Source organism: Falco cherrug, chromosome 1 (assembly GCF_023634085.1).
Source record: "Falco cherrug isolate bFalChe1 chromosome 1, bFalChe1.pri, whole genome shotgun sequence".
Taxonomy (NCBI): domain Eukaryota; kingdom Metazoa; phylum Chordata; class Aves; order Falconiformes; family Falconidae; genus Falco; species Falco cherrug.
In genome coordinates, this window is record NC_073697.1 from 70,949,265 (window position 1) to 70,972,010 (window position 22,746).

The 22,746-nt window shown below is 38.0% G+C and overlaps 1 protein-coding gene across 6 annotated transcripts in view; it reads right to left on the reverse strand.

Moving 5' to 3' along the window:
* The window catches only part of BANK1 (B cell scaffold protein with ankyrin repeats 1), a 167,067-nt gene that overhangs the window by 140,017 nt on the left and 4,304 nt on the right, over positions 1-22,746 (reverse strand). For 5 of the 6 annotated variants that reach the window (XM_055720274.1, XM_055720291.1, XM_055720268.1 and 2 more), the window contains exon 2: positions 2,776-3,174. In XM_055720274.1, coding sequence (XP_055576249.1) covers positions 2,776-3,174 — 399 coding nt within the window. Of the gene's footprint in view, positions 1-2,775; positions 3,175-3,931; positions 4,029-22,746 lie in introns of all 6 variants that reach the window. The other variant, XM_055720306.1, reaches the window with a different exon arrangement.

The following is a 22,746-nucleotide window of genomic DNA, read 5'->3' on the forward strand; positions in this document are numbered from 1 at the left end:
AAAGTACGGAGAAAGCTGTAGTGGAAGGGTGGTGATTACTAGCACCTAAGCTATTATTAAAATTCTTCAAGACTGTGAGGTAACAACCTGATTTAGCATCCGTCTCCAGTTGTTCTAACTACCTACAAGTCATTCCTGAGCCCTGGCATCAATTAGACCTAGGATCTCAATACCATGCTGCCCTAAGGGATTAACAGAATTTAGTTGCAGTGGTGTAGAGCAGCATAGTGCCATGTAATCATTGTAATTAAAGTGCATCACTAAATTTTTAGACTTCGGTAAAGTGATAGCTCTTGTTAATACTGAGGAGACAAGGAGGTGCAAATACATGGAGGAAGAAGTTAACAGCAATGAAGAGTTTATGGGGGAAAAAAATAAAAAGGAATGGGAAAGCATGAAGAACATACACAAAAGTGTTTTCATCAGTATCTCCAAAAGCAATGTAAGGGACAAGGGACAAGCACTGAAAACAATTTAAAATGACAGAAGATGATGATCCATATGAAGAGATATGGGAAATCTCGTAAATGCATAGTCCTGAAGAAAGGCATAAAATTTGCTCCAAAGCAAAAATAATCCAAGCATACTTAATAACCCCTTAGCAAGCCATTTTAAATACAAGGGAAAAATCTTCTTCCCAGATGTGTAATCTGTCAAAATCCCTGCCACAGATATCACAAAGGCTAAGAACTTAACAGGGTTCTACAAAAGTGTATCATAAATACAGACACTGCAAACAGTCACCATTACCTTTAAGCAAAGGTAAATAATGATAAAATACGCACATCTTCATCCCTCAGAGATTAAATCAACACCCAGGTGACAGCAAATCTAGCACTTGGAATACTTTCACTGTGCAACACAGAGCAGTGCAGAGGTCTCCTAGCAAGCACCTATCTGAGCTGGCCTGCCTGATGACCGGGGCACACCAATATAGAAAAAACAGGGCCAAGGCAGTTCTCAACTATGTGTATGGAGGAGGGCTTACAGCTTGAGGCACCACAGGCAGCAACACTAATCCCAGTCCTGGACCTAGTACAGTCAATTTAACTTGTCCCAGCTACAGTCTGTGCATCCCTGGTATAGGTGTACACATTGACACTGAGGCTTTCAACAACTATTCACTAATTGAGCTTTGTACTCATCTCTGAAGTTACTGATAGTGACCACTGCCAAAGAAAAGGTCATTTGAGCACTTATTAGTCTTTCGACATTACAATGTAATTAAAATTAGTCTTTCAACATTACAAAGTAAGGGCATATGCAATAAATACTTCTGCGAACGCACAGACCTAAGAAAAGAACCATCATCTGTCTTCTAGGAAACACTTTTATCAGAAAAGTTTGCAATTTCCTGTGCAACTGACTGCTTCTGGACCCAGCTCCCTGCTGTATACACACACATAGAGAGAGCATAGACCCGCTGTTTTCATTCCAGTAAAAAGCTGTAATGACCCCCAAAACTTAAAAAGTCTGAGAGACACTTGAAAAGATATACTGAGGAAAAGGTTAAAAAATACTGGACAGCAAGAAATGTTAGAACAGGAGATGGTTAGGCAGGAGAAGTTTAATTTTGAAAACACTGATATGATATTAGCCACACTGTGTGTAGACATATTCTGGGCAGGTTTGCAAGCCTCATAGTACGCTTAAGTTTATCCGCTCAAGCACAAGGCATTAGGGACATCTAGATAGGTCACACTGACTGAACTAGGGTCTCTCTATCCCTGTGTTCAAAAGAATATTCTTGGTTGTTCATCTGCACCCAAAACCTGGTTAATTTCTAAGTAAGAACCCTGAACTGCAGGATGTCTTTCTCAAGCCCAAACTCCCATTCCAGTAAAATGGCACCTTGCAGGTAACAAAGACAGGAACACAATGTTCTGCTTAGATAAAATCATGATAACATAGCAAGAGCTGAGAGGAGGTAAGAGATCTATAGACTCTAAAGAACTAGTAGTAAGTATGCTTTTAAAGCAAAACACACAGCTATTTAGTTGAAACCTGTACACAACTTATATCACCTTGCCAAAATGGCCCATGCATCTATCTTTCTAAAGCTATTTCTTCTTTATATTTGTGCAGCCTGACAAAGTTAAACTGCAGGTTAAACTAAACCATGTGTACAGACTGCCATTTCAGTACCTCTCACTCTCAAGAGAGGAGGTTTACTTACATTCCAGAAGTGCTAATCTCTACAACAATGCTTCTTTGTAGTTTCCATGGACGTGTGAAAACATACAAACTGGATAGTTTTAGTCCTTACTACTTGGGTTGGCAAAAGGGGAAGAAACTTCTGCTCTTATTTTCTGTGTCACACAGAAAATGATGCCATCCACAAAACTGGGTCTTAGTAATTATTTTTCACTGTCAGATTTATCTAAAGAGATATATACACTGTCACATTACGGCATTTTGAAAGAGATAAAACATAAACCCCTAGTTTTGTACGGTTTCTGAGATTTGTAAATCCAAGAAACAGAGAAACAAGTGCATATCAGGTCTTCAATCTGACCATGAAGCGATGGTAGGATCACAGGTGCCAGCAGCAGATTTGAGGCTTTCCAAAACTGCTTTGCTGCAAAAATGAAGCTGGACTAAGAGTGCACTATCTCATCACACTTCAATAAGAAATGCATCACAGAACTAAAACTGTTGGACCAAGCTGAAGAGACATAATTCAGATTTTCTGGAAAAAAATATCACTTTTTCTTCCAAATGATACTAATACAGCTAACTTTTAATAACCATACAAAGTTTTCAGTTTTAGATTACCTGGTTGAATAATTCCAGTAACAACAGAGAGATACTCCTCAGGTTCCTGATCAGTGGAAATCTCTTTGCTGCCTCCATCTAAGGTCAGTATCTCATAAAGAATCTCCGAGCTCTCCACCCCACAAAGTAGAATCACCACGTTATCTGGAGGTTTTAGAACTTGCTCCAGAAAATAACTCCTCTTTCGATTCAGGCAGTTAAGAAGTCCACACGATAGTATCAGGAGTTTACATTTGTAACAGGGTAAAGAGAACAGCTCCTGGTGCTTGAAAGATGAAGTCTCTAGATTGTAGAGTAAGATTCCTCCTTCATTCACTATGTGTCCAAAAAGACATTTTAAATACAAAGCCCACTCTTCTGCTTCTTGTTCATATATCACGAGAATATCCTTCGTATTTCCTAGAGAGAAAAAAATATTAAAAAATAATTTCAAATGCATTTTGAATCCATTATAAATATCAGAAGACAGATAGTTATGTTTTCCCCCCCTCTTAAAAAACCTTGAGGTGCTGGACAGGTTATCACCTTGAAATGATAACCATCTACTTATTTCTAGACCAAGGCAGAAAGATCACCCACAAAAATGCTGGTAAAATACCTCAAAATAATATATGTTTAGCATAGCTTCAACTAGTATTTCAGAATAAATACTGAAATTGCAGTGTAGAAAGCAGAGCGTATTCACACATTCTGCTTACTCCTAGATTCTTGACAAATAGGTGATACTATTAAAAATGCAACAGTTAGCTATCAATGGTAAAGGTAAAGCATATATATTTGAACACTGGACATGATCTGACTTCATTAGAAACACGATTTGTATGTTCAGGATATTTTGGCAGCATGGTATTAAGACAGTTGTTATCGATCTCTCTTTCCTGTCCTTATTCTAACAAAATTATTTACGAACCTGACAAAAATAAATCTAGAACTACATTTTTTTAGTTCTGCTTTCCTTTCAAGATGTAAAGCATGATGCCACAAAATGTAAAACATGACTAATACTCTTCCACATGTTAACTAGGGTGACAGTATGTAAAAGGCAACAGGCACAAGCTGAAACACAGGAGGCTCCCTCTGAGCATCAGGAAACTATTTTTTTGTTGTGAGCACTGGCAGGTTGTGGAATCTCCATCCCTGAAGGTACAGAGGGTACCTGGACATGGTCCTGGCTCTAGGTGGCCCTGCTTCAGCAGGGTGGTTGTACAAGACAGCCTCCTGATGCCCCTTCCAACCTCTAGCATTTTGTGATTCTGTGAAACAATAGAAAACCTGTGATTTGCTGACCAATAAAATATACATTAAAACACCATGGTAGTATACACTAAAATACCCCTGGGGTAGTTCACAGTAACAGCCCTGTCGAGCAACAGTAAGAGACTCGGGAATAGAAGTAGCTGCTGCACTTAACCCTCCATTGAACTTGACTGTGTCTCCCAGGTTCCTGATGGGTCAGGCAACCCGATGGACACTTGTCTGCAGTGCACCAGAGCTTCTTTGCAGGTGAGCATCTAAGCTGTCTCTTGATAGTCACAAAGAAGCAAGGAAATGGTGGGCATACACAGAATTAAAGTGTTTCTTGGGCGCACAATGGATCTGGATAGTGGGATGCGCCGTTGGAAGCATAATACTGATGTAGCTAATGATAATAAAAACTTGTCAAGGATCCCACATAAGTCTTTGTACATAAGAAGAAAACGAACCTATATCTCCAGTCTAGGATCAGTGCTTTATCTATTGGACTTCCCTTCTTTTTAGAATACATTCTTTCTAAATTTTAATATAATCTAAATTTTGTTCATTCATCTTTTACTCAGGAGATGTTTCAAAGTCTACCCACCTGAAGGCTGACTAAAACTTGTACCATAGGGGGACACTGTGGCTTAGTCTCTTCACATTGCTATATGTATATAAACTGCTTGGAGAATTGCTGCTATCTTTTAAACATTTGTGACTACTCCTCCTTTCAAAGTCATTGGAAATCATATAGGGCCATGCTCAATATGGTAGTGGGTGATGATATTTCAAGATAACTGACCCTGACCAATACATTAGAGCAAGGTAGTATTTGTCAAAATGTATTTGGAAAGGTAACCGCTACATTTTCAATGGTAAAAGCATTCTGACAAACTCCTGTTTCTGCTGAAATGCTGAAATAAAAATAAATAGTAGCATATTTCTCATTTAACTCAGCAAAACTATGTGGTTTTTGACACTAGGATAAGAAACCTTGCTTGTTGCAATGTTGTTTTCAGCAGCTCATTTGGTTTTCCATAAATTTGTCTCACAATAAAGAGACAAAAAGCTATGAAGCTTGTTGCACAGTTTCAAAAGAAGAAATTATGTTAACAGAGCTGTAAGGCCAGAAGCTCTTCCAGTCTTATCACACCATTCCACATCACAGGAAATGGAATCACCTTGCACCTTCTATTTTCAGCCCCTGTTTACTAAAAGTACTGTAGTGGTCCTTCAAAAATAAGGATTTAAAGAGGATGCTTAGTCCATGAAGATTCAAGAATTCATTCTTTACATTTTGCTTGAATTTGCTTAGTTTCAACTTCCAGCCACAGAATATAATTTTATCTATTTCTGCAAGCTTAAAGAAGTACCTGCTCTCAGAAATCTGTCCCCTAAAGTCTTCAGACTCCCATGAAGTGACTCTTAGCCTTTCCTTCATTACAGTTTGTAAATTGGAATTATTACTCTTCCCACTACAAGAGAGGCTTTGCAGAACTCCTACCATTCTTTCTGCACTTTTGTGAACTCCCACCCCTTCAAAATACTTTTTGAGGAACCCAAAAACATATACAGCGTTGAAGCTCCTTGATAAAGTGTACGGGAAGAATAAAATAATCTCATTTGAGATTACCTTGGATGTTCATGGAAAGTTCATACTAACTCTTTAACTTAAAAAGTCTCATTTTAAGTTCACGCACATCTGTGTTTCCTTCTATTATCATGGACTTGGGTAAAGACATAGCTAAATGGAATTGCAGGGGGGTATAAAAAAGCATATTTAAATTGAATGGTAAAAATGTTTGGTTTTTTTATAGCCTCACAGAATCTTCGTGTCCTGATTGTGCTGAAGAGGGATCTGCTGGTGTCTCCCACTTGACCAAAAGCCTAAGTATCCTCTCCATGTAGAAGGCGAGCATTAGTAAGAAATAGTGCACAACTGCGCCTCGTCCCTGTGAAGACTGGAAGCACCCACGAAGCATTCCCATATGCCAGAGCAGGAATTAACTGCTGGACTCAAACATTCAGGCACAGCTGAAGAGCTCTCTGTGTGCTGGGCATGGAGGAGTAATTCCTTCAGTAGAAATATTCTTAAAGAGCTGACATTATGTAATAATCATAATAAAAATATACATAAGGTATAAAGTTCACCCCTGTGCAAATGGACAGTACAAGGCTTGGGCATTCAAGAAATGCTAAAGATAAAAGTGAGCAAATTGCATTGAAATGCTAAAAGAAGACACAGTAATTCTATTTCCATTCAGCGTATCTACACCCAAGTCCACAGCTTTGATCTTAGCTAAGTATGCATGAGTGTTTTAAGACGTTTATTGTAGGCTCGACTTTATTTCTTTTTAACTATATTGATTTTTATATATAAGAAAGCTTTATTTATATAAGAAAAGGGAGCAAAATACACCTAACACCATACTTGATGGAAGAAAGACTATGCAACATACATCTCATAAAACACTAATTTAATATGGCTGCCATATTTAATTTGTCTGTCTATACGTAAAGGGAAGAGCCATACTGTTGAGGAGAGACTCATATGAGTGAGGTATTTCACAGTGGACTTTGGTGCAATGTTTATTGGTTTGAAGAAAACAGCTAGTGCTATAAAGTCACCTGTGGGAAACCAAATGTGGGTTTGTTTTGAATTACATGCTTGTATTTTTTTTTTCTGCTATTGATCTGCCTTCTGTATTGAAAGTTAACTTCGATATTAAGCAGGAATGCAAGAACTACATCTTACTTCCCCAAAATTATTTTAAGAGATCAAATATCGGTATTTCAAAATGCTTGCCTGACTTTAAATGTAGAGTCAAAGCTTACCCTAGGGATAGTTATGAAGTCCCCTGTCTAAAACCTACTCCATGTGCCTTTAGCTTTTTCCTATTAAACAATGGTTTTGCCTTCAGAAATTTTGCAAACGTGTAGATGCTTGAATGCATCTTACTTGAAAATTAAAGCCCACCTAAAACTCTGCCTTCAAAACAGTACCATTTTAACCTGAAACAACAAAAACTGGCCTATCTTTAATGCGACACTACCCAATACTGAATACACAGTAACAATGCTTAACTTCTCAGCTAGAGTTTTTTCCCTTCATTATTTTCATCTTTCACTGAATATTTCTTTGAAGTTACTGCACTTGGAATATAATAAAAGTTGAGATGAATTTTGTTCCCTTGAAAGTTAATGTAATAGGAACTATCATATCCTGAAAAAATTAAGCCATGCTTCAACTACTCATGCTTGGAAACTGACTCAAAGGTAGAAATAAAATGTATTATTAGTTCAGCAGTGAGAAACGGGCAATGAGAAAGACTAAGAGAATTTAGGCAGTCATCCACAACCTGAATGGGTTCTTCTGCCAAGCAAAACTATTCTCTAGTTACTGGAATGTAGCTGCCCCAAAAAGCACATCTCATGAAACATGCCACCTGAAACCTTCTTTGAAAACACCTTCTGAATGTTATGAGAACCAAATGAGATGAAAACACCTTTGCAGACTAGTGTGATGAAGCAGTAAGAACTTACATAAGGCAACAGAACATCTTTTTATGGCAACAATTAAAAGACACAGTATGGAGAAAAAAAAAAGGCAAACATATTAGAAAATGAAAGGAAATCTTCAGAACTCTGTAATGCACTAAACATCAGGCAGGCAAAGGAAACAAATCAAAGATTGGGGGCTGGTGGCTACTCTTAAACAGGTACCTCTGTTTATGAATCTTGCAATCTTGTAAAAGAATTTCTGTGCGTTTAGAAGTGATCAAGTAGTACTTGGTAACACACCTTTGATAATAACACTGCTAGATCCAGAAAAGCAAGATCTCTGCACAGATGCCAACTTATTCCCCACATTTTAAAGACTTAATGTTCATAGATGATGTGCTTTACTTGTATATGCCTGCATTTTACTATAGTTTTTTCCAGCAATTCAGCATTAACGTACTTTGACTAAGTAAGGCTGGTTTCAATTAGGCTAGGGTTTAAAAATTGGTTCTACAGTCCCACTGCCTTAGGATGCTTTGGTAAAAAAAAAAAAAAAGGTGACACTTGAACAGCAACATTTGAACAGCAACATTTCTCATGGCAATTTCTTTCTTGGGGTCATCTACAGCCTTCTGCACTTGGGGTGCTGGACCTTGGCATTCTCTGTTGTTCATTCAGCTGCCCCAGAGTTCCTGTAACCACCCAACAAGCTTGCCACAGTCAACTCTAACGAAAAAGTTATCCAAGTTTCCTTAAATCATTGCCTCAAGCACACTGGCTTTTGATATCTGTGTGAAGAAAACTCCCTTTCAAATTGTTCTCAAACACTGTGTTGAGAAAGGAGAGGATCAACTGCTAGAGAAAGAAGAAAATTCACCTCTTATTTCTTCCTGTCACAGACATTTTCACTTGGGGAAGGGGAAGTTGTTTTACTGTTGTTTTTTTTAATGCCAGTCTTGAAAGAAAAGATATTTGAGAAAGAAGTGTATTAATTCTGTCAGTATGTAATGAGCTACTGTCCATCAGCAAAAATCTGTTGGAGTACAGTTGCTGAATATTTCAAAGAAGAAGTGGAAAAACACAAAATGAAAGTTTTTGGTCACTTTCTCGTAACATATTGATGAAAACCTGAGGTGACATAAGCAACACAGAAAGACACCCACTGCATCTTCAATACTTTTTTGAATAGCAGACTACGCTCTAGGATTACCATGAGTATCTTCCCATGTTAAAAACTTACACAAAAAGAAGTAGTAGTTTTTTCCAGGCAAAGAGAACCAGGGTAAGGAAACTCAAGATTTTAAAATTAACCACACTTACCTGATTAGACTCCTATGTATCTTAAGATTCTCGTTTCACTTTACAAATCAAATGTCACCCAAAGAAAATTAATAACATTGTTCCATAAGCTCCCATTTCACAGAAACATGCCTTCTTCATCTAGAGAATCTTAAGTAGATGGTTTTTAAGACTGCTAGGTTTGAAAAATGTCTGTTTTCCCTCTGAGGCATTTCATCTGCTCTCTCTGTTCCCCACATTGCTTTTGCCCTGTAGGATAAAACTAAAGGTATAGTCAAGGGTAATGACACAATGACAAAGACCGGAGCATGAGAAACATAAGCTCAGACATTTGCAAAACCCTTCTTCTAATCTCAAGAAGATCCATTTCCATTCGGGCTGTATGTAGGATGAGAATGGCAACCACATATAGTAGGTCAAATAAGATTTCAGAAACAGAAGTCCTTTAGTCTCTTGGCCCCTTTGCAATCTTTTCACAAGGATTCAGCCGTTCATCTCCTCATATTGCTTGCCCTCATTACTTAAAATGATATAAGGAACTATGGAAGAAGTTCCACTAGGACTTCAAACAACCCCTGCAATTTAGTATTTGGAAACAGAATGAGAACATTTAATTCAGCACTAATCAGTTGTCTTAGCATAATGAACTGCCCCTCACCCATCAAGAAAGCATTGATTTTCCCAGGCAGCACACCGGACACACATCCAGTAAATATATCTCAAAATGCATCTCTAGCTCTTGGTTGCTGGAATCCTGCAAGGCAAATCCCTTGAAGCAAGCCAAAATGGATTCATCGCGGGAAGGACAGCAGAAAGCACTTTAGAACTACTTGCAGATAATGGAAAACGTTATGTTGCTTCTCAGAGATGTTCCTCTAATGGAAATGAAAATTATAAAAGCCTGCTTGTAAACTTTAGAGTGAGATCAAAAAGCACCTAAATTGCTGCAGCACTGTGGCACACCTGTTTCAATTAAAGCAATTATCCTAAACCATGGGACATTCCTGCCATCACTGTTATCAGCCAGCAGAGCGGCTGCACTTCTATTCTCAGATGCCTATTTAACTAGCACATAATAAGAATATTTTCATTGTTTACATACCATCTATCACTCATTGCTAAGCAGTGTGTGAAAACAAGTACTTGCTCTATATAAAATCAAGCCTCATGTCTTCATCATTCTTCTCACTAAGCTCAGTGAGGTCTGGAGTGGGCAAAATGAGGTTCTACAGAGAGGAAAAGGTTCCTACAAATGGGATGAGTTTAAGCTTTGTCTTGTGGGCTTTCTCTGTAAAGAAGTCTCATTGACCTTCCCTACAGTCACAATAGGAACACAGAGCCAGATAAGTTCCTGAGGTACCTTTCTACAGCATGGACCTGACACAGGTTGATTACAAAGATACCCAACCTGACAAAGCTACCATTAGGCCCATGTCCCGGTTTCAGCTGGGATAGAGTTAATTTTCTTCTTAGTAGTTAGTATGGTGCTGGGTTTTGGCTACGATGTGAGAACAATGTTGATAACGCACTGATTTTTTAGCTGTTGCTGGGTGATGTTTATACTAAATCAAGGACTTTTTAGTTTCTCAGGCCCTGCCAGCCAGAGGGCTGGGGGGCGGGGCACAGGAAATTGGGAGGGGACATGGCCAGGACAGATGACCCAAACTAACCAAAGAAATATTCCATGCCATATGACATCATGCTGAGTATATAAACTGGGGGAAGAAGGAGGAAGGTGGGGACAACTGGCATTATGGTGTTTGTCTTCCCAAGTAACCGTTAGGCATGATGGAGCCCTGCTGTCCTGGGGATGGCTGAACACCTGCCTGCCCATGGGGAGTGGGGGATGAATTCCTTGTTTTGCTTTGCTTGCGTGCACCGCTTTTGCTTGACCTATGAAATTGTTCTTATCTCAACCCTCAAGTTTTACATTCCTTTCTGATCCTCCTTCCCATCCCTTGGGGGGGGGGGGCGGGGGGGTGGGGTGGGAAGGAGTGAGGAAGTGTGTGCATGGTGCTTGGTTGCTGCCTGGGGTTAAACCATGACAGCCCAAAAAGCTGTTTCTCCTGAAGAGTGAAATGGCCTTATTCCCTGCTTTAGGCCTCTCTGTGAATACATACGCAAGTGTAATGATTATCACAGCATCTTCACCTGTGAACATCTTGTCATTCACAGCTGAATACCTACTGATTGACACGTGCTCTCATTTCTAAAGAACAAGACTAAACATAAACATGTGATACAGAGATCAGAACTCAGTTCTCTATTTCAAGGTATACCTCATCCTGTATCACCACCACAAGACAAAATTTTGGGTCACTATAGTCACTTCTTTGAGAGAAAAACCACACCTTTGGTAGATTTTAGCACAATATAATTGGATAATTCAGAAATGCTTTAGACACATACAAATCATGAAGAGAAAAATATACCATAATGACAGGATAAAGAGGAAGTATATACACTACTTTTTTTATGATTGCTGTGGAACAAGTCTTTTAGGTCACGTGAAAACCTGAACAAGCTGTATCAAGTTTGTATTAACTGATGCTATTGCTACTAAGAACAACCAATGCCCTTATACTATCACTGTAACTATAGATCTATAAACATGAAACCTTTTTAGAAGTTTCAATTTCAAAATTTCACTGTTAGGGTATACCAAAGTGACCTTACTTATTTTTTGGGTTTTTTTGCCAGTGTTTCTCTTCTCAGGCTCTCTCTAGATGCCTAACTTACTCCAGGGATTTTTGGATTTACGATTACATTTAAACTCTGCTCGTTTAAATTCAACTTCTTAGCTTTTTGTTCTGCTTTCTATTGTTTTTTTCTCTGCCACCTTTGATTCCATTGTTACTTCAGTTCCTCACAAATTCTTACCTCAAATTTCTTCAAAATAAGAAACAGAGGATGGAAAACATTTTCTGCAGATACTAACTATGCTAGAGGAAACAGTCTCATAAAATCCAGTACATTTACTTCTATCACAAGAGAACATACCTCAGAAAACAGTGCCTAAGTACCAAAACAGAAAGCGCTAATCTTGCAAGCAAAACAATTTGGGCATGTTGCTGTGGTTCCAACTGCTGTGATCTGGGGAGGACACACAGTAGCACTGCTGTATCAAACACAAAGAAGGTGTCTTACACATTAAGTAGTGTAATTTGTACACCAAGGACTGGGCAGACACTGATCATCAGACAATCACCATTATATGACAATGTTTTTCAATAAATATCACCACTTACTGCAATTTCTGCTGAGATATTTCTGCATTCCCTGAATTTGTAATGTGGTCAAATGCACTGAATTAACCATAGATGACATCTCAACAGTTGCCAAGTTAAGACTATCATTGACACAAGAAAACTGTCTGGTAGAACTCTCTTAAAGCAGTCACAGAATCACAGAACAGTCTGGGCTGGAAGGGACCTTCAAAGATCATCTAGTCCAACCTCCCTGCCATAGGCAGGGACACCTTCCACTACATCAGGCTGTCCAAAGCCCCCATCCAACCTAACTTGGAATACTTCCAATGATGGGGCATCTACAACTTCTCTGGGCAACTTGTTCCGGTGTCTCACCCATACTTCTTTAGGTTTCTGAAACTAGTTTTGTTTGCTGCATGTCAGCAGAGTATCCAGGAAGGGCTTCTGACACCCCATGAATCAAATAGATTGATCTTCTCCTCCTTTTGCAGACTGGTTTTAAATTCATTTGTTATGCATCTCATTTACTTGAGCGTTCACTCAGAAATTAAAGGAAGTGTGAGAAGCAGTTTCAATTTGATGTATAACATGTCTAAGCCATGAGGCTGTAGAAGTGTCCTCCCATTTCAGCTCATTTCTTCTGTCCCTTTCTGACAAATACGTGACAGTCACCAACACCCCTCCCCCCCAAACAATAGCCAAAAAACCCAAAACCAACAAGACAAATCTCTAATCAGCATTGGGCAAGCACTTTATATTTTTGTGTTGACCTTTTCAACAGCATTTATGGTAATGATTCACACAGAAGAAAGTAAATGAAGTATAAAACTATTACATAAATATGTGTGGCTTCATAAAATGAGCAATGACAGAGCCAACAGTGAGTTAGAAACCAAGCTAAATAAAAGATTCAGCAACAACCTCAATAGAAAGTTGACATCTCTATATTAAACCCATCTCAGCTTCCTCTTTACTGCCTTAAGACAAAGATCCTCGACACTAGCTATGTTACAAACTACTTTTATTTCTGCCTGTCAGACAGAAAGAAATCAAGTTAGTCACATGAGTGCAAGCCTACCTTCACACAATTCACCCACAGGATTACAAAATTAACCGTGATGCCCAAATACCATAAAGCTTACATGAGATTCAAAAAATGTCTTTCCAGCAAGCCTATCTCCTCAGTATAAGTTTAATACATACAATTTATGTCTCCTCCCTGCAAAATATAAATTCTCAAATTATTACCAGTCCAAAAATAGGACCAAACCAGAGAGTTACCTGAGCACCCATTTTGAGTCCTCCTCTAGCAGACAGCCCTCACAGAAAAGTTTAATGTAATTACTACTACCTTTGACCAAATGGGTTGCTTCCTGGAAATGAACCAATTGGAACTTCTGTATGTTCTGATTCTTGCAAACAGATTTACCACATCATATATACATACCTATTATACTTTACTGTCATTGCTGTATATTCTCACTGTTGGATAGAAACAGGAAAACCAAATCCTTCTTGAACCAGTTCTGCAACAAAACTAACCCTTACCTCATTACAGTCAGAGAACCTGTATAGTTCAAATTTACAGTAAAACTCAGAAGCTTGAGGGGCACAGAACAGGACCAAGGAATGATGAAACGTGCTGGTTTTTTACATGATCAAGCCCTTCACTGTTTGACCAAATCTAAATAACCAAATCTTTACTTCCCTCTTGAATATCCAAAAAAAGAAAAATCTTAAAAGAAAAAACAGGCTGAAGATAGCATAGGTTGTATCGGGTATGGCTGAGCTCCATAGCAGCCCTCATAGTGCTCTCTGCTTTGTATCAGTAGTTAGAAATGTGGTGATAACACATCAGAGTTTTGGCCACTGCTGAGCAGCGCTCACACAGCATCAAGGCTGGCTCTCCAACATCTCCCCTTGTCATCAGTAGGCTGGGGGTGGGCAGGATCTTGGAAGGGGACATAGCCAGGATGGCTGACCCAAACTGACCAACAGCATATTCCATACCCTATGACATCTGGTCAGATATAAAAGCTAAGAGAAAGGGGGTGGGGGGGTGGGGGAGTGGTGGTGTGTGTATGCATTTGTTATTTACAACATCTGTCTTTCACAGCAACTGCCACACGTACTGAAGCCCTGCTTCCTGGGAAGTGGCCAAACATCGCCTGCTGATGGGAAGTAGAGAATAACATCTTTTATGTATGTGGAAACAAAGGAAAACAACCTTTGCTACTGCTTTATTAAACTGCCTTTATCTTGACCCACAAGTTTTTTTCCATCTTATTTTCTCCATCTAGCCCTGTTCTGCTAAGGAGGGGAGTGACAGAGCACCTGTCATCTAGCCAAGGTCAACCCACCACATAGGTCTGTCACCGCCTTCTTTCCACATACACTTTATTACTGTCTAATCTAAGATTCCTCAAGATACAACAGTTTAACATGCTACTATATGCCACCTGCTCACCAGTAACTGCTTGCATGTTTGGTATAGATATGAAATAAAATGTGCAGTCTTACATTTCCTCCTCTGAAGGGCATACCTCCCATGCTCCATCTTACAGATTATTCTTAGTTATATAATTACTAGTTATAGTTTACTGCTAGAACTGCACAAACAAAACCACAAAAAAACCCTCACTGCTATCAGAAGAGGCAATCCTACACATTTCTAATATACAGTTGTTTATACCCATTCTGGCAACCTATTTTTTTATTCACCACTTTGATCAACTCTCCAGCCTGCTTTGCCTTGCAGTTGCCTAAGCACTTCAGTTGACAAAAGGGAAAATGAGGCATGGAATAAATACAAACCTCTGAAACTAATGAGAGAGGAAGATGGCCACTTGTAGCAACAACTATGGCTTAGTCAACATTAATATTCAGTTGAGATCATGCGTATACTTTTAAAACACATCATCTGAATGTTTTAAAACCAATCCACCATTGTTTTTATATCTCATAAAAAAATGAGAGTTTTAAACCTCACCAGGCTTTGCTTCACCTTACCAACTAGCCGTAAAGCACATAAACCGCATACCATTCAGACGAAAGTAAAGCCAAACAACGTGCTTTGGAATTGCACCTAATGTTCACCACCTTCTAATGCCACAGGGTGAGACTACAGCGAGTTCAAAATAAGCTCCCTCTAATGTATCCTGCATGTCTGAGGTCCTTAGCACCTACTGCTGGCATGTACAACTCCCCCTCTTTATGGAACACTATTTACCAGTGTGGAACTAGCCTTACAGCATCTGGGAAACTAAGACCTGAGAGTGCTCGCTGACTTGGCCACAGACACTCAGTGCTAAACTGCAGGTAATGTGAGCATGCATCAGAGCTCCCACTCACTCTTGCATGTTTGTGCCAAAGCAGGTTCCTCAAGTAACACGGCTACTTTCAATTCATAGCTTGTACAGACTGTAATGCTATATGATCCTGTAGTCCTTAATGCATTTATAGGTACCTGGATTGGCTAATTAGGACTATAACAAAATGAAACACTTGTTAAATGAAACGCTTATTAAGACATTAAAATTCAGTGAACAAGACTTTAACAATATAATAAGAATATAAATATCCACAAAGAAACCATATTTGAGTCATTTTCAAGACCTGACAGTTGCTTAAATATCTTATGACACTTTTCATCAACCTGATCTGCCAGCAAGAAACATAAAACGACTAAAAAAAAAAAAAAAGAAAACAGAAAAAAAGAGGAATTTATGTTTGGAAACACTCCTCTAAAGACTCCTACTGCTTTAATGAAGACTTAGATTCTTAACTATAATTTATTCAGTACTGGATTGTTTCAGGCAAGCTTTTTTGTTTGTTTTGGGATTTTTTTTGCTAGGTGAGTGTGAAAACTTTGCCCTTTTCAGTATACTGAGCAAAATACACTTTTGAGGAGAGTATATACATTTTGGCAATTTAAATTTTACAGTGCTCATCTGTGACATAAACGTGGCGATAGAAATAAAATAGTATAATTGACTTCTATGATAGTTTAAATTAATGTTCAACCCTTGATTTCTGATTAAAAGCACTAGCTTTTCACAAAAGTCTCCAAAACATTAAATCCAATGAATGACTTGTCACAGCTTCAAAGGATAGTTCTGCCTTTTTATGACGTTATTTAATACATGTTTTAAAGAAGGGGTTGTGTACAAGATTAATAATAATAATGATCATTATACATCTTCCACCATGAACAGCATGGACTTAACAGAATGTGGGAGTACAAAATTTCTGGTATACACTATCTGCTTGCAAGCTAAAGCACAAGAATATGGATTGCCATTTTAATGAATTCTATAAGCTTTGGTGTTGAAATACAGGCTGCAAGCTTGCCAATGAAACAGAACTGTTTTTAAACTCCCATAGAAAACCAACTGACAATAGCTTGGCAAGAGCACTACAAGAACATTAAAATGAAACTGTTCTGAATGTACCCTGTAAGCAGAAAATATTTCTGTTTCCAAACTGATAAATGTAGGATCTGCCTCAAACTTCCACAGAAAATATATTTTCTCCAGTTCAATCATTACAGACTCTTTCATGCATTAAAGGCCAAATTAGATTTGGCATCCTCTAAAATTGTCAATCTTGAACAGGGAACAGAATTTATAAGGGAAAGGAACAAATTTGGAAGTTTTGATGATAAGATTATAGCATTATAAAACCAGAATGCAAGTATGAAAACCTTAAAAAGTTTTGATTAAAAACTGGCAAAATTTCCCCCGACAGTGCACAGCAACTAAGCTTCATTGATTAAATAGAGTTATTCTGACATACTAGCCTGGGGAATCAGCTTAAGTGAAATGCTCTAGTAGCAGACATCGGGGGGGGGGAGGGAGGAAAAAAGATTTATTGAGTTCTCTGCATTTTTATTGGATTTTCTAGATGATATTGAACATTCATTCCAAGCAAGATGTTTTTAATTCTTTGATTCAACCTTTATCGAATTTTCAGGTAACGTATCCCTACCTTTTAAAAGTACTATTTAAAAGATTCAGAAAAAATTGACACGTAAATTATCTTTAGATATTAAAAGTAAAATTAAGCTGCTAGAAATTACTTTCTGGATATAACTAAAATCATTTAGACACTCATAAAGATGTTTGTGTGGTCTCTCTGGTTTACTTAAAGGCCTAATCGACTTGCTTTGAAATCAAAGTGAATGGAGACTCATAAATCACACCGATTGTTTACTTCAGTTTCCTGAACAAAAAAAAAGGCATTTGAAAATTAAGGATGATCAAATAGTTATTTTCCAGAGGGCTCTTTTTATATTTTTTTTTTAAGTTGGATCTAAAGTTGTAAACATCTTAGAACTGATTGAGCCACCTTCTCTTTTAATGCTCAGCTAAACTGAGCATATAATGCAAAGAACTTGTTCAAGGTAGATATAGTCCACTCATACACCATTAACCATATTGGCCACCTTCTAAAATTTTTTCATACATATGCTCAAGCACACACTCCTGGCTACCGATACATGATTATCGGTCATAATTAAATTCTGTGAATGCTACTGCAAACACTTCAAAAAAATCTCAGTAACAAAACCTTTGTGAAATCAGTGTGATGAAGGATTTTCATAGAATCACAGAACAGTATGGTTTGGGTGGGAAGGGACCTTAAAAATCATCGAGTTCCTATGATGACTCCATCGAGTGGAAGGCAGGGACGCCTTCCACTAAACCAGGTTGCTCAAAGAGCAAATTCATCCAGCCTGGCCTTGAACACTCCCGATGATGGGGCATCCAGAACTTCTCTCAGCAACCTGTTCCAGTGTCTCACCACCATCCCAGTGAAAAATTTCTTCCTAATATCTAATCTAAATCTACCCTCTTCCAGTAATAAGCCATTAACTTGTCCTGTCACTACAGGCCCTTGTAAAAACTCCCTCTCCAGCTTTCTTGTAAGCCCCCTTTACGTACTGGAAGGCTGCAGTAAGGTCTCCCTGGAGCCTTCTATTCTCCCCGCTGAACAACCCCAACTCTCTCAGTCTGTCTTCATAGAAGAAGTGCTCCAGCTCTCTCATCTCTATGGCTCTCTTCTGGACCCACTCCAGCAGCTTCCATGTCCTCCTTATGTTGGGAGCCCCAGAGCTGAAAGCAGTCTGCCAGGTGGGGTCTTGCGAGAGCAGAGCAGAGGGGGAGAACCGCCTCCCTTGACCTGCTGGCCACGCTGCGGGCGCACACTGCCGGGTCATGTTGAGCTTCTTGTTAACCACCACCCCCAAGTCTTTCTCTTCAGGGCTGCTCTCAATCCATTCTCCACCCAGCCTTTATTTGTGCTTGAGATTGCCCCCACCCATGTGCAGGACCATGCACTTGGCCTTGCCCAACTTCATGAGGTTTGCACGGGCCCACCTCTCAAGCTCTGAGGGGCACCTCCATACCCCTCTGAGTTACCTACTAATATCACCTGTCACCTTCTCTTAGTTGTGCTGATTGTTATAGGGGGAGCAGATCAGGCTGCCTTACTCAGCTCTAGTGTCTCTCCTGATGTGACGGGTCTTTCCTCTTCAGTCTGCAGAGCAGTGAAGTGGTTCTGCAAGGGCAACTCAGGCTTTGGGGAAAGTCTCTTCCTCCTAAGGGCTACTTGCTGTTGTAAGCTTCCATTCTTCTGCATATTGATTTTATACTGAATACTTAATATTCACCAAATTTCCCACCATTTCTTTTTAATTTTTTTTTTTTAAATCTTATTTTTAAAAAGGAAGCTAATCAAAGTCAGAAGATACCTGGTTTTTGCTGTTTGTATGGTTTTGTTAAAAAAAAAAAAGTGATTTCTGTCAGTCATGCATATTACAGTTTAAGAAAGAGCAAGTGCCCAAGTCTTTTCAATCACATAAATCTTAATAAATCAGAGGAACACCACACTTGTGGGCTTCTGCTATAAGTACTGCTTGTTTTCATTTAGTTCCCACTATCATATCAGCATTAAACTGCTTTGAAGTCTATACTGTATTTAGCCTTTCATTTTTACAGAAGACACTAGCATTACTTAAGATGGGGGCTTTTATTTTCAGTCCTCAAATAGCTCTAAATGGTCCTTGTTCAATTCAATCCAGGCATATTTTTTTCCTTTCAGCTATTTAAACTGTAAATGTTTAATGAATAAATGAAAATTATGAATAATAGAAGGGTGTACTATATGAATGTATATTTTAACATATATTATTCAATTTCCTAAAAGTTCAATTCATAAACGCTATACCATACATTTTTCTATTTTTAAAAAAGCTTTTATAATGTTTTGTATTTTCCATTAGAATATAAATAATGCTTACTATTTCAACCATACCTCTAATCTGCTATTTAAAAAAATAAACAAAACCCCACCACTTTTTGTTGAATACAGTCAAACTTGAATTATTTATTCTTCATGAGTTAGCATTCCCCTATGCCATTGAGAACAACTAAGAAATGTAGTATTCGGGGGGGGTTATTTGGAAGAAAGTATAATGATAAGTAGCGAGTGAAAAATATTACTTCATTACATTTTTACAGGAAAATAGCTTGCTTTGTTTGAGAGACAGAACACATGCACGTCCTCAACACTGAGAAACTTGGCGGGTAAAGTATTTTAAGGCATGAACTGAAATGTGTATTCACACAAGGACTTAAATAGATTAGAGAGCCCTTGACAGGATCTCAGTGAGGTCTGGAGGGACAATATTGCTTATCTTTTAGTCTATTTCTTGTAATAAGTGTTTTACCTGGTTAATATGGTATATATAGAGTAGGGAATCTTGGATCAGGTATTAGTTCCTAGATCCAGTTGCAGTATTCAGTTGCACCTTAACTTGGTGTCACAGCAAAACTCAGGCATCCATGAAAAACTTTCTTCCTTCTCACATCTGATGTTGGTTTCCATAGAAAGAAAACCCAAGAATGCAAGCTGGACAAAAGCTGTAGTACACTTCAGCAGGAAGACGAGGCACAGCTATTAAGTCACTTGAATGATGAGATAGGTGTTTTCCTTGTGGTTTTAAGAGGTTTTGCTAAATAGAGTAAGATGGAGAACCTTGTAAGAATGTACTCTCCTCATTCCTTCCAAATTCTTTACCCTAAAGTCATGTGCAAAATCAGGAAACTGCTAGAACATGTTTCACAAGGGTAAAGAGAAGAACAATAAATGCATACAGGACCTATGGACTTCAGAGCTACAAGAAAACTTTTCTTCCTCTAAAATAAAGGAATGAAGAAATAAAGACACCTACTAAAATATTCTATTGGAAAAGGGGGAAGATATTTGCAGTTCTTTTCTTCAGCTATGAAAACCCACAAGATTCAGCAACTCACTTGAAGTTTACCAGTACATACAGAGAGAAAAATACAAAACTTGAGAAAAGATATTGCATTTCAGCTTCACAGCCTTACATTAATTGTGTCTAGCTCTTAAACAGAAGCAACAGCAGTTATGAAAATCCCTATTCCCTTTTTCTAAAGAACATCCTTAGGCATATACAGACATAAGCACATCACATTTACCACACACAAATGAAAAATTTAAAATGCCAAGTCACCAATGAAGTTTTAACAATTTTTCACCCTTTTTTTATTTGCTTTTCTTTTTTGATTTCCTTATTTGAACAGTGTATTTAACAATAATAATAATGAAGTATTGCAGTATGAATCTGTACTTGATATAATCATAGAACTCAGAAATAAAACTATAAGGTAGTATACATCAAGACAGCTGGACATGCTACAGACAGCATTTCCAAGAGAAGCTCACTACTCTTAGTATCTGAGGAACCCACTACTGCACTGACCACTGGAAAGGTGGAACATACACTTGTAAAACCATCTCCTTTCATCTCAGCATCCTTTAAGAGCTTCTCTAGACAGGAAAGCTAAGCCCTGCACTGCACATTACAAACCACCACTATGTCCAAACTCTGCATAGATGCTCAAAGACTGCAAAGAGTTGAATAGGCTTTGAAAATAGGTTTGTTTTTTTCAGTTAAAAGCAAACATTACTATTACTACTATTTATATATTTATTTTTACTTAGTAATAAGGGTCCTGGGTTTGTAGCACTAAGACATTCCTACCTTGGGTAACATTCCTAGTTTTCTATGTCATTCCTAGACAAGCTGTTTAATTTAGGACGTATTATCTTTCTTCCTTTTTAAAAAATATTATCATAGTCTTAAAGAGAGTAATTCAGCACCAAGACAACAAGTTTCAATGGACCATCATAAATACCAAAAAGATCAAAATCTTTCTGTGCAGCATCCCACCCAAGGGAATTCCTATTGCTACAACTATCATATTCTTTATCTAGATTTAGTTTTGGGTCTATCTGCACAGCAAAGAACTGCTGTACAAAGACTCACCCTTTGGGTTTTTGCACACTATTACAGCACCCTGAACATTTGACTCTTTCTACCCTCACCAGAACTACGTTTTCTTTGCTTAAAATAGTATGGGACCTATAATTAAGTGTATTCACAACAATTCTTGCTCTGACCTGACAGAAGACACAAATGTATCTTCTACATGAGCCCCAACATTAACAATAGTTTTCCAGCACTCTACATACACATAAGAGAGCTACAACTCTACCAATCATGTTTAAGTCAGTTTTTATAAACAGACAGCAGAAGCAAGTAATAATAAATGAATAAATAAATCTATTTTTATCCTTTTCGTGTTTTGTTTCCCCACAGGTTGAAAGGTACTGCCCTGAAAGTTCTCATGCAGCTGATCAGTTAACATTTACTACAGACCTGCATATTTTCACTATCTGCATTACCTATCCAAGATTTTACTTTCAAAAGACTGAGTACTCACAAACACACCTGTGGTAAAATGCAACAGTAATTCCTAAGTATTTTGAAAAGAAATCCCAAGTATTTCAAAGAAGGTAAACAAACAGGCTTTTAAAAAACATGGACATTTAAGAAAATCTATTCATGGACTGTCTGTCCCACATTTTCAAAAAAGCTCGTCTCCTGAAAATAATGGGAACTACTTGGCACTACATGCTCTTAAAAAACCTTGGCATCTTTTCAATAACATCTGTCACTTATATTTTTGAACTACACTGATACTACCTTCATGATCAAAAAGGAAGAAGCTTTCCTTTCCTAATTGCAATATACATTACTGTGTACTTCAGGGTTAAAATACTCTGAATCAATGCTCAGATGGTATACTAGTAAAACATTGCTCTCTGATGAAAGTATCACTGAATGCAGATATTCCAAATTGTCTATACTCAGACAGTAACTGTATTTCCTATAGGTGTTTTGAGGTCTCATTCACCATAAAAGCAATTTCAAGATACTGCTAAAATGATTTATACTTACTGTTGTAAATTCGTTTTTAATAGCATGTAATATTTGGCAATAATGAAGCATCATTAGTTGGCAATTGGTCATATAATAAAAATGACTGCTCATCACCCCTAAGTTTACAAGGAGCAATGAAACATAGCCACAAACTGAAGCTATTTATAATCTCCTGTATAAAGTAGCAAGTTATTTACAGCTGTTAAGCATGTGATCTGAAAGCAAAACAGTGCTTTCCAGACTCAGCTATACCTCTGCTTGAACTATCTCAACATCAAAAATGTGTAAGCCTTAATTGTACACAAAGACTCACAAAAACATTGAAAAATAAAGTAATGATGGGGACTGCTTAAGACTAGTTTGCTTTAACTGGCAGGCCTGCAATTGCATCAAATTATACTCTGTGGCTTAGTA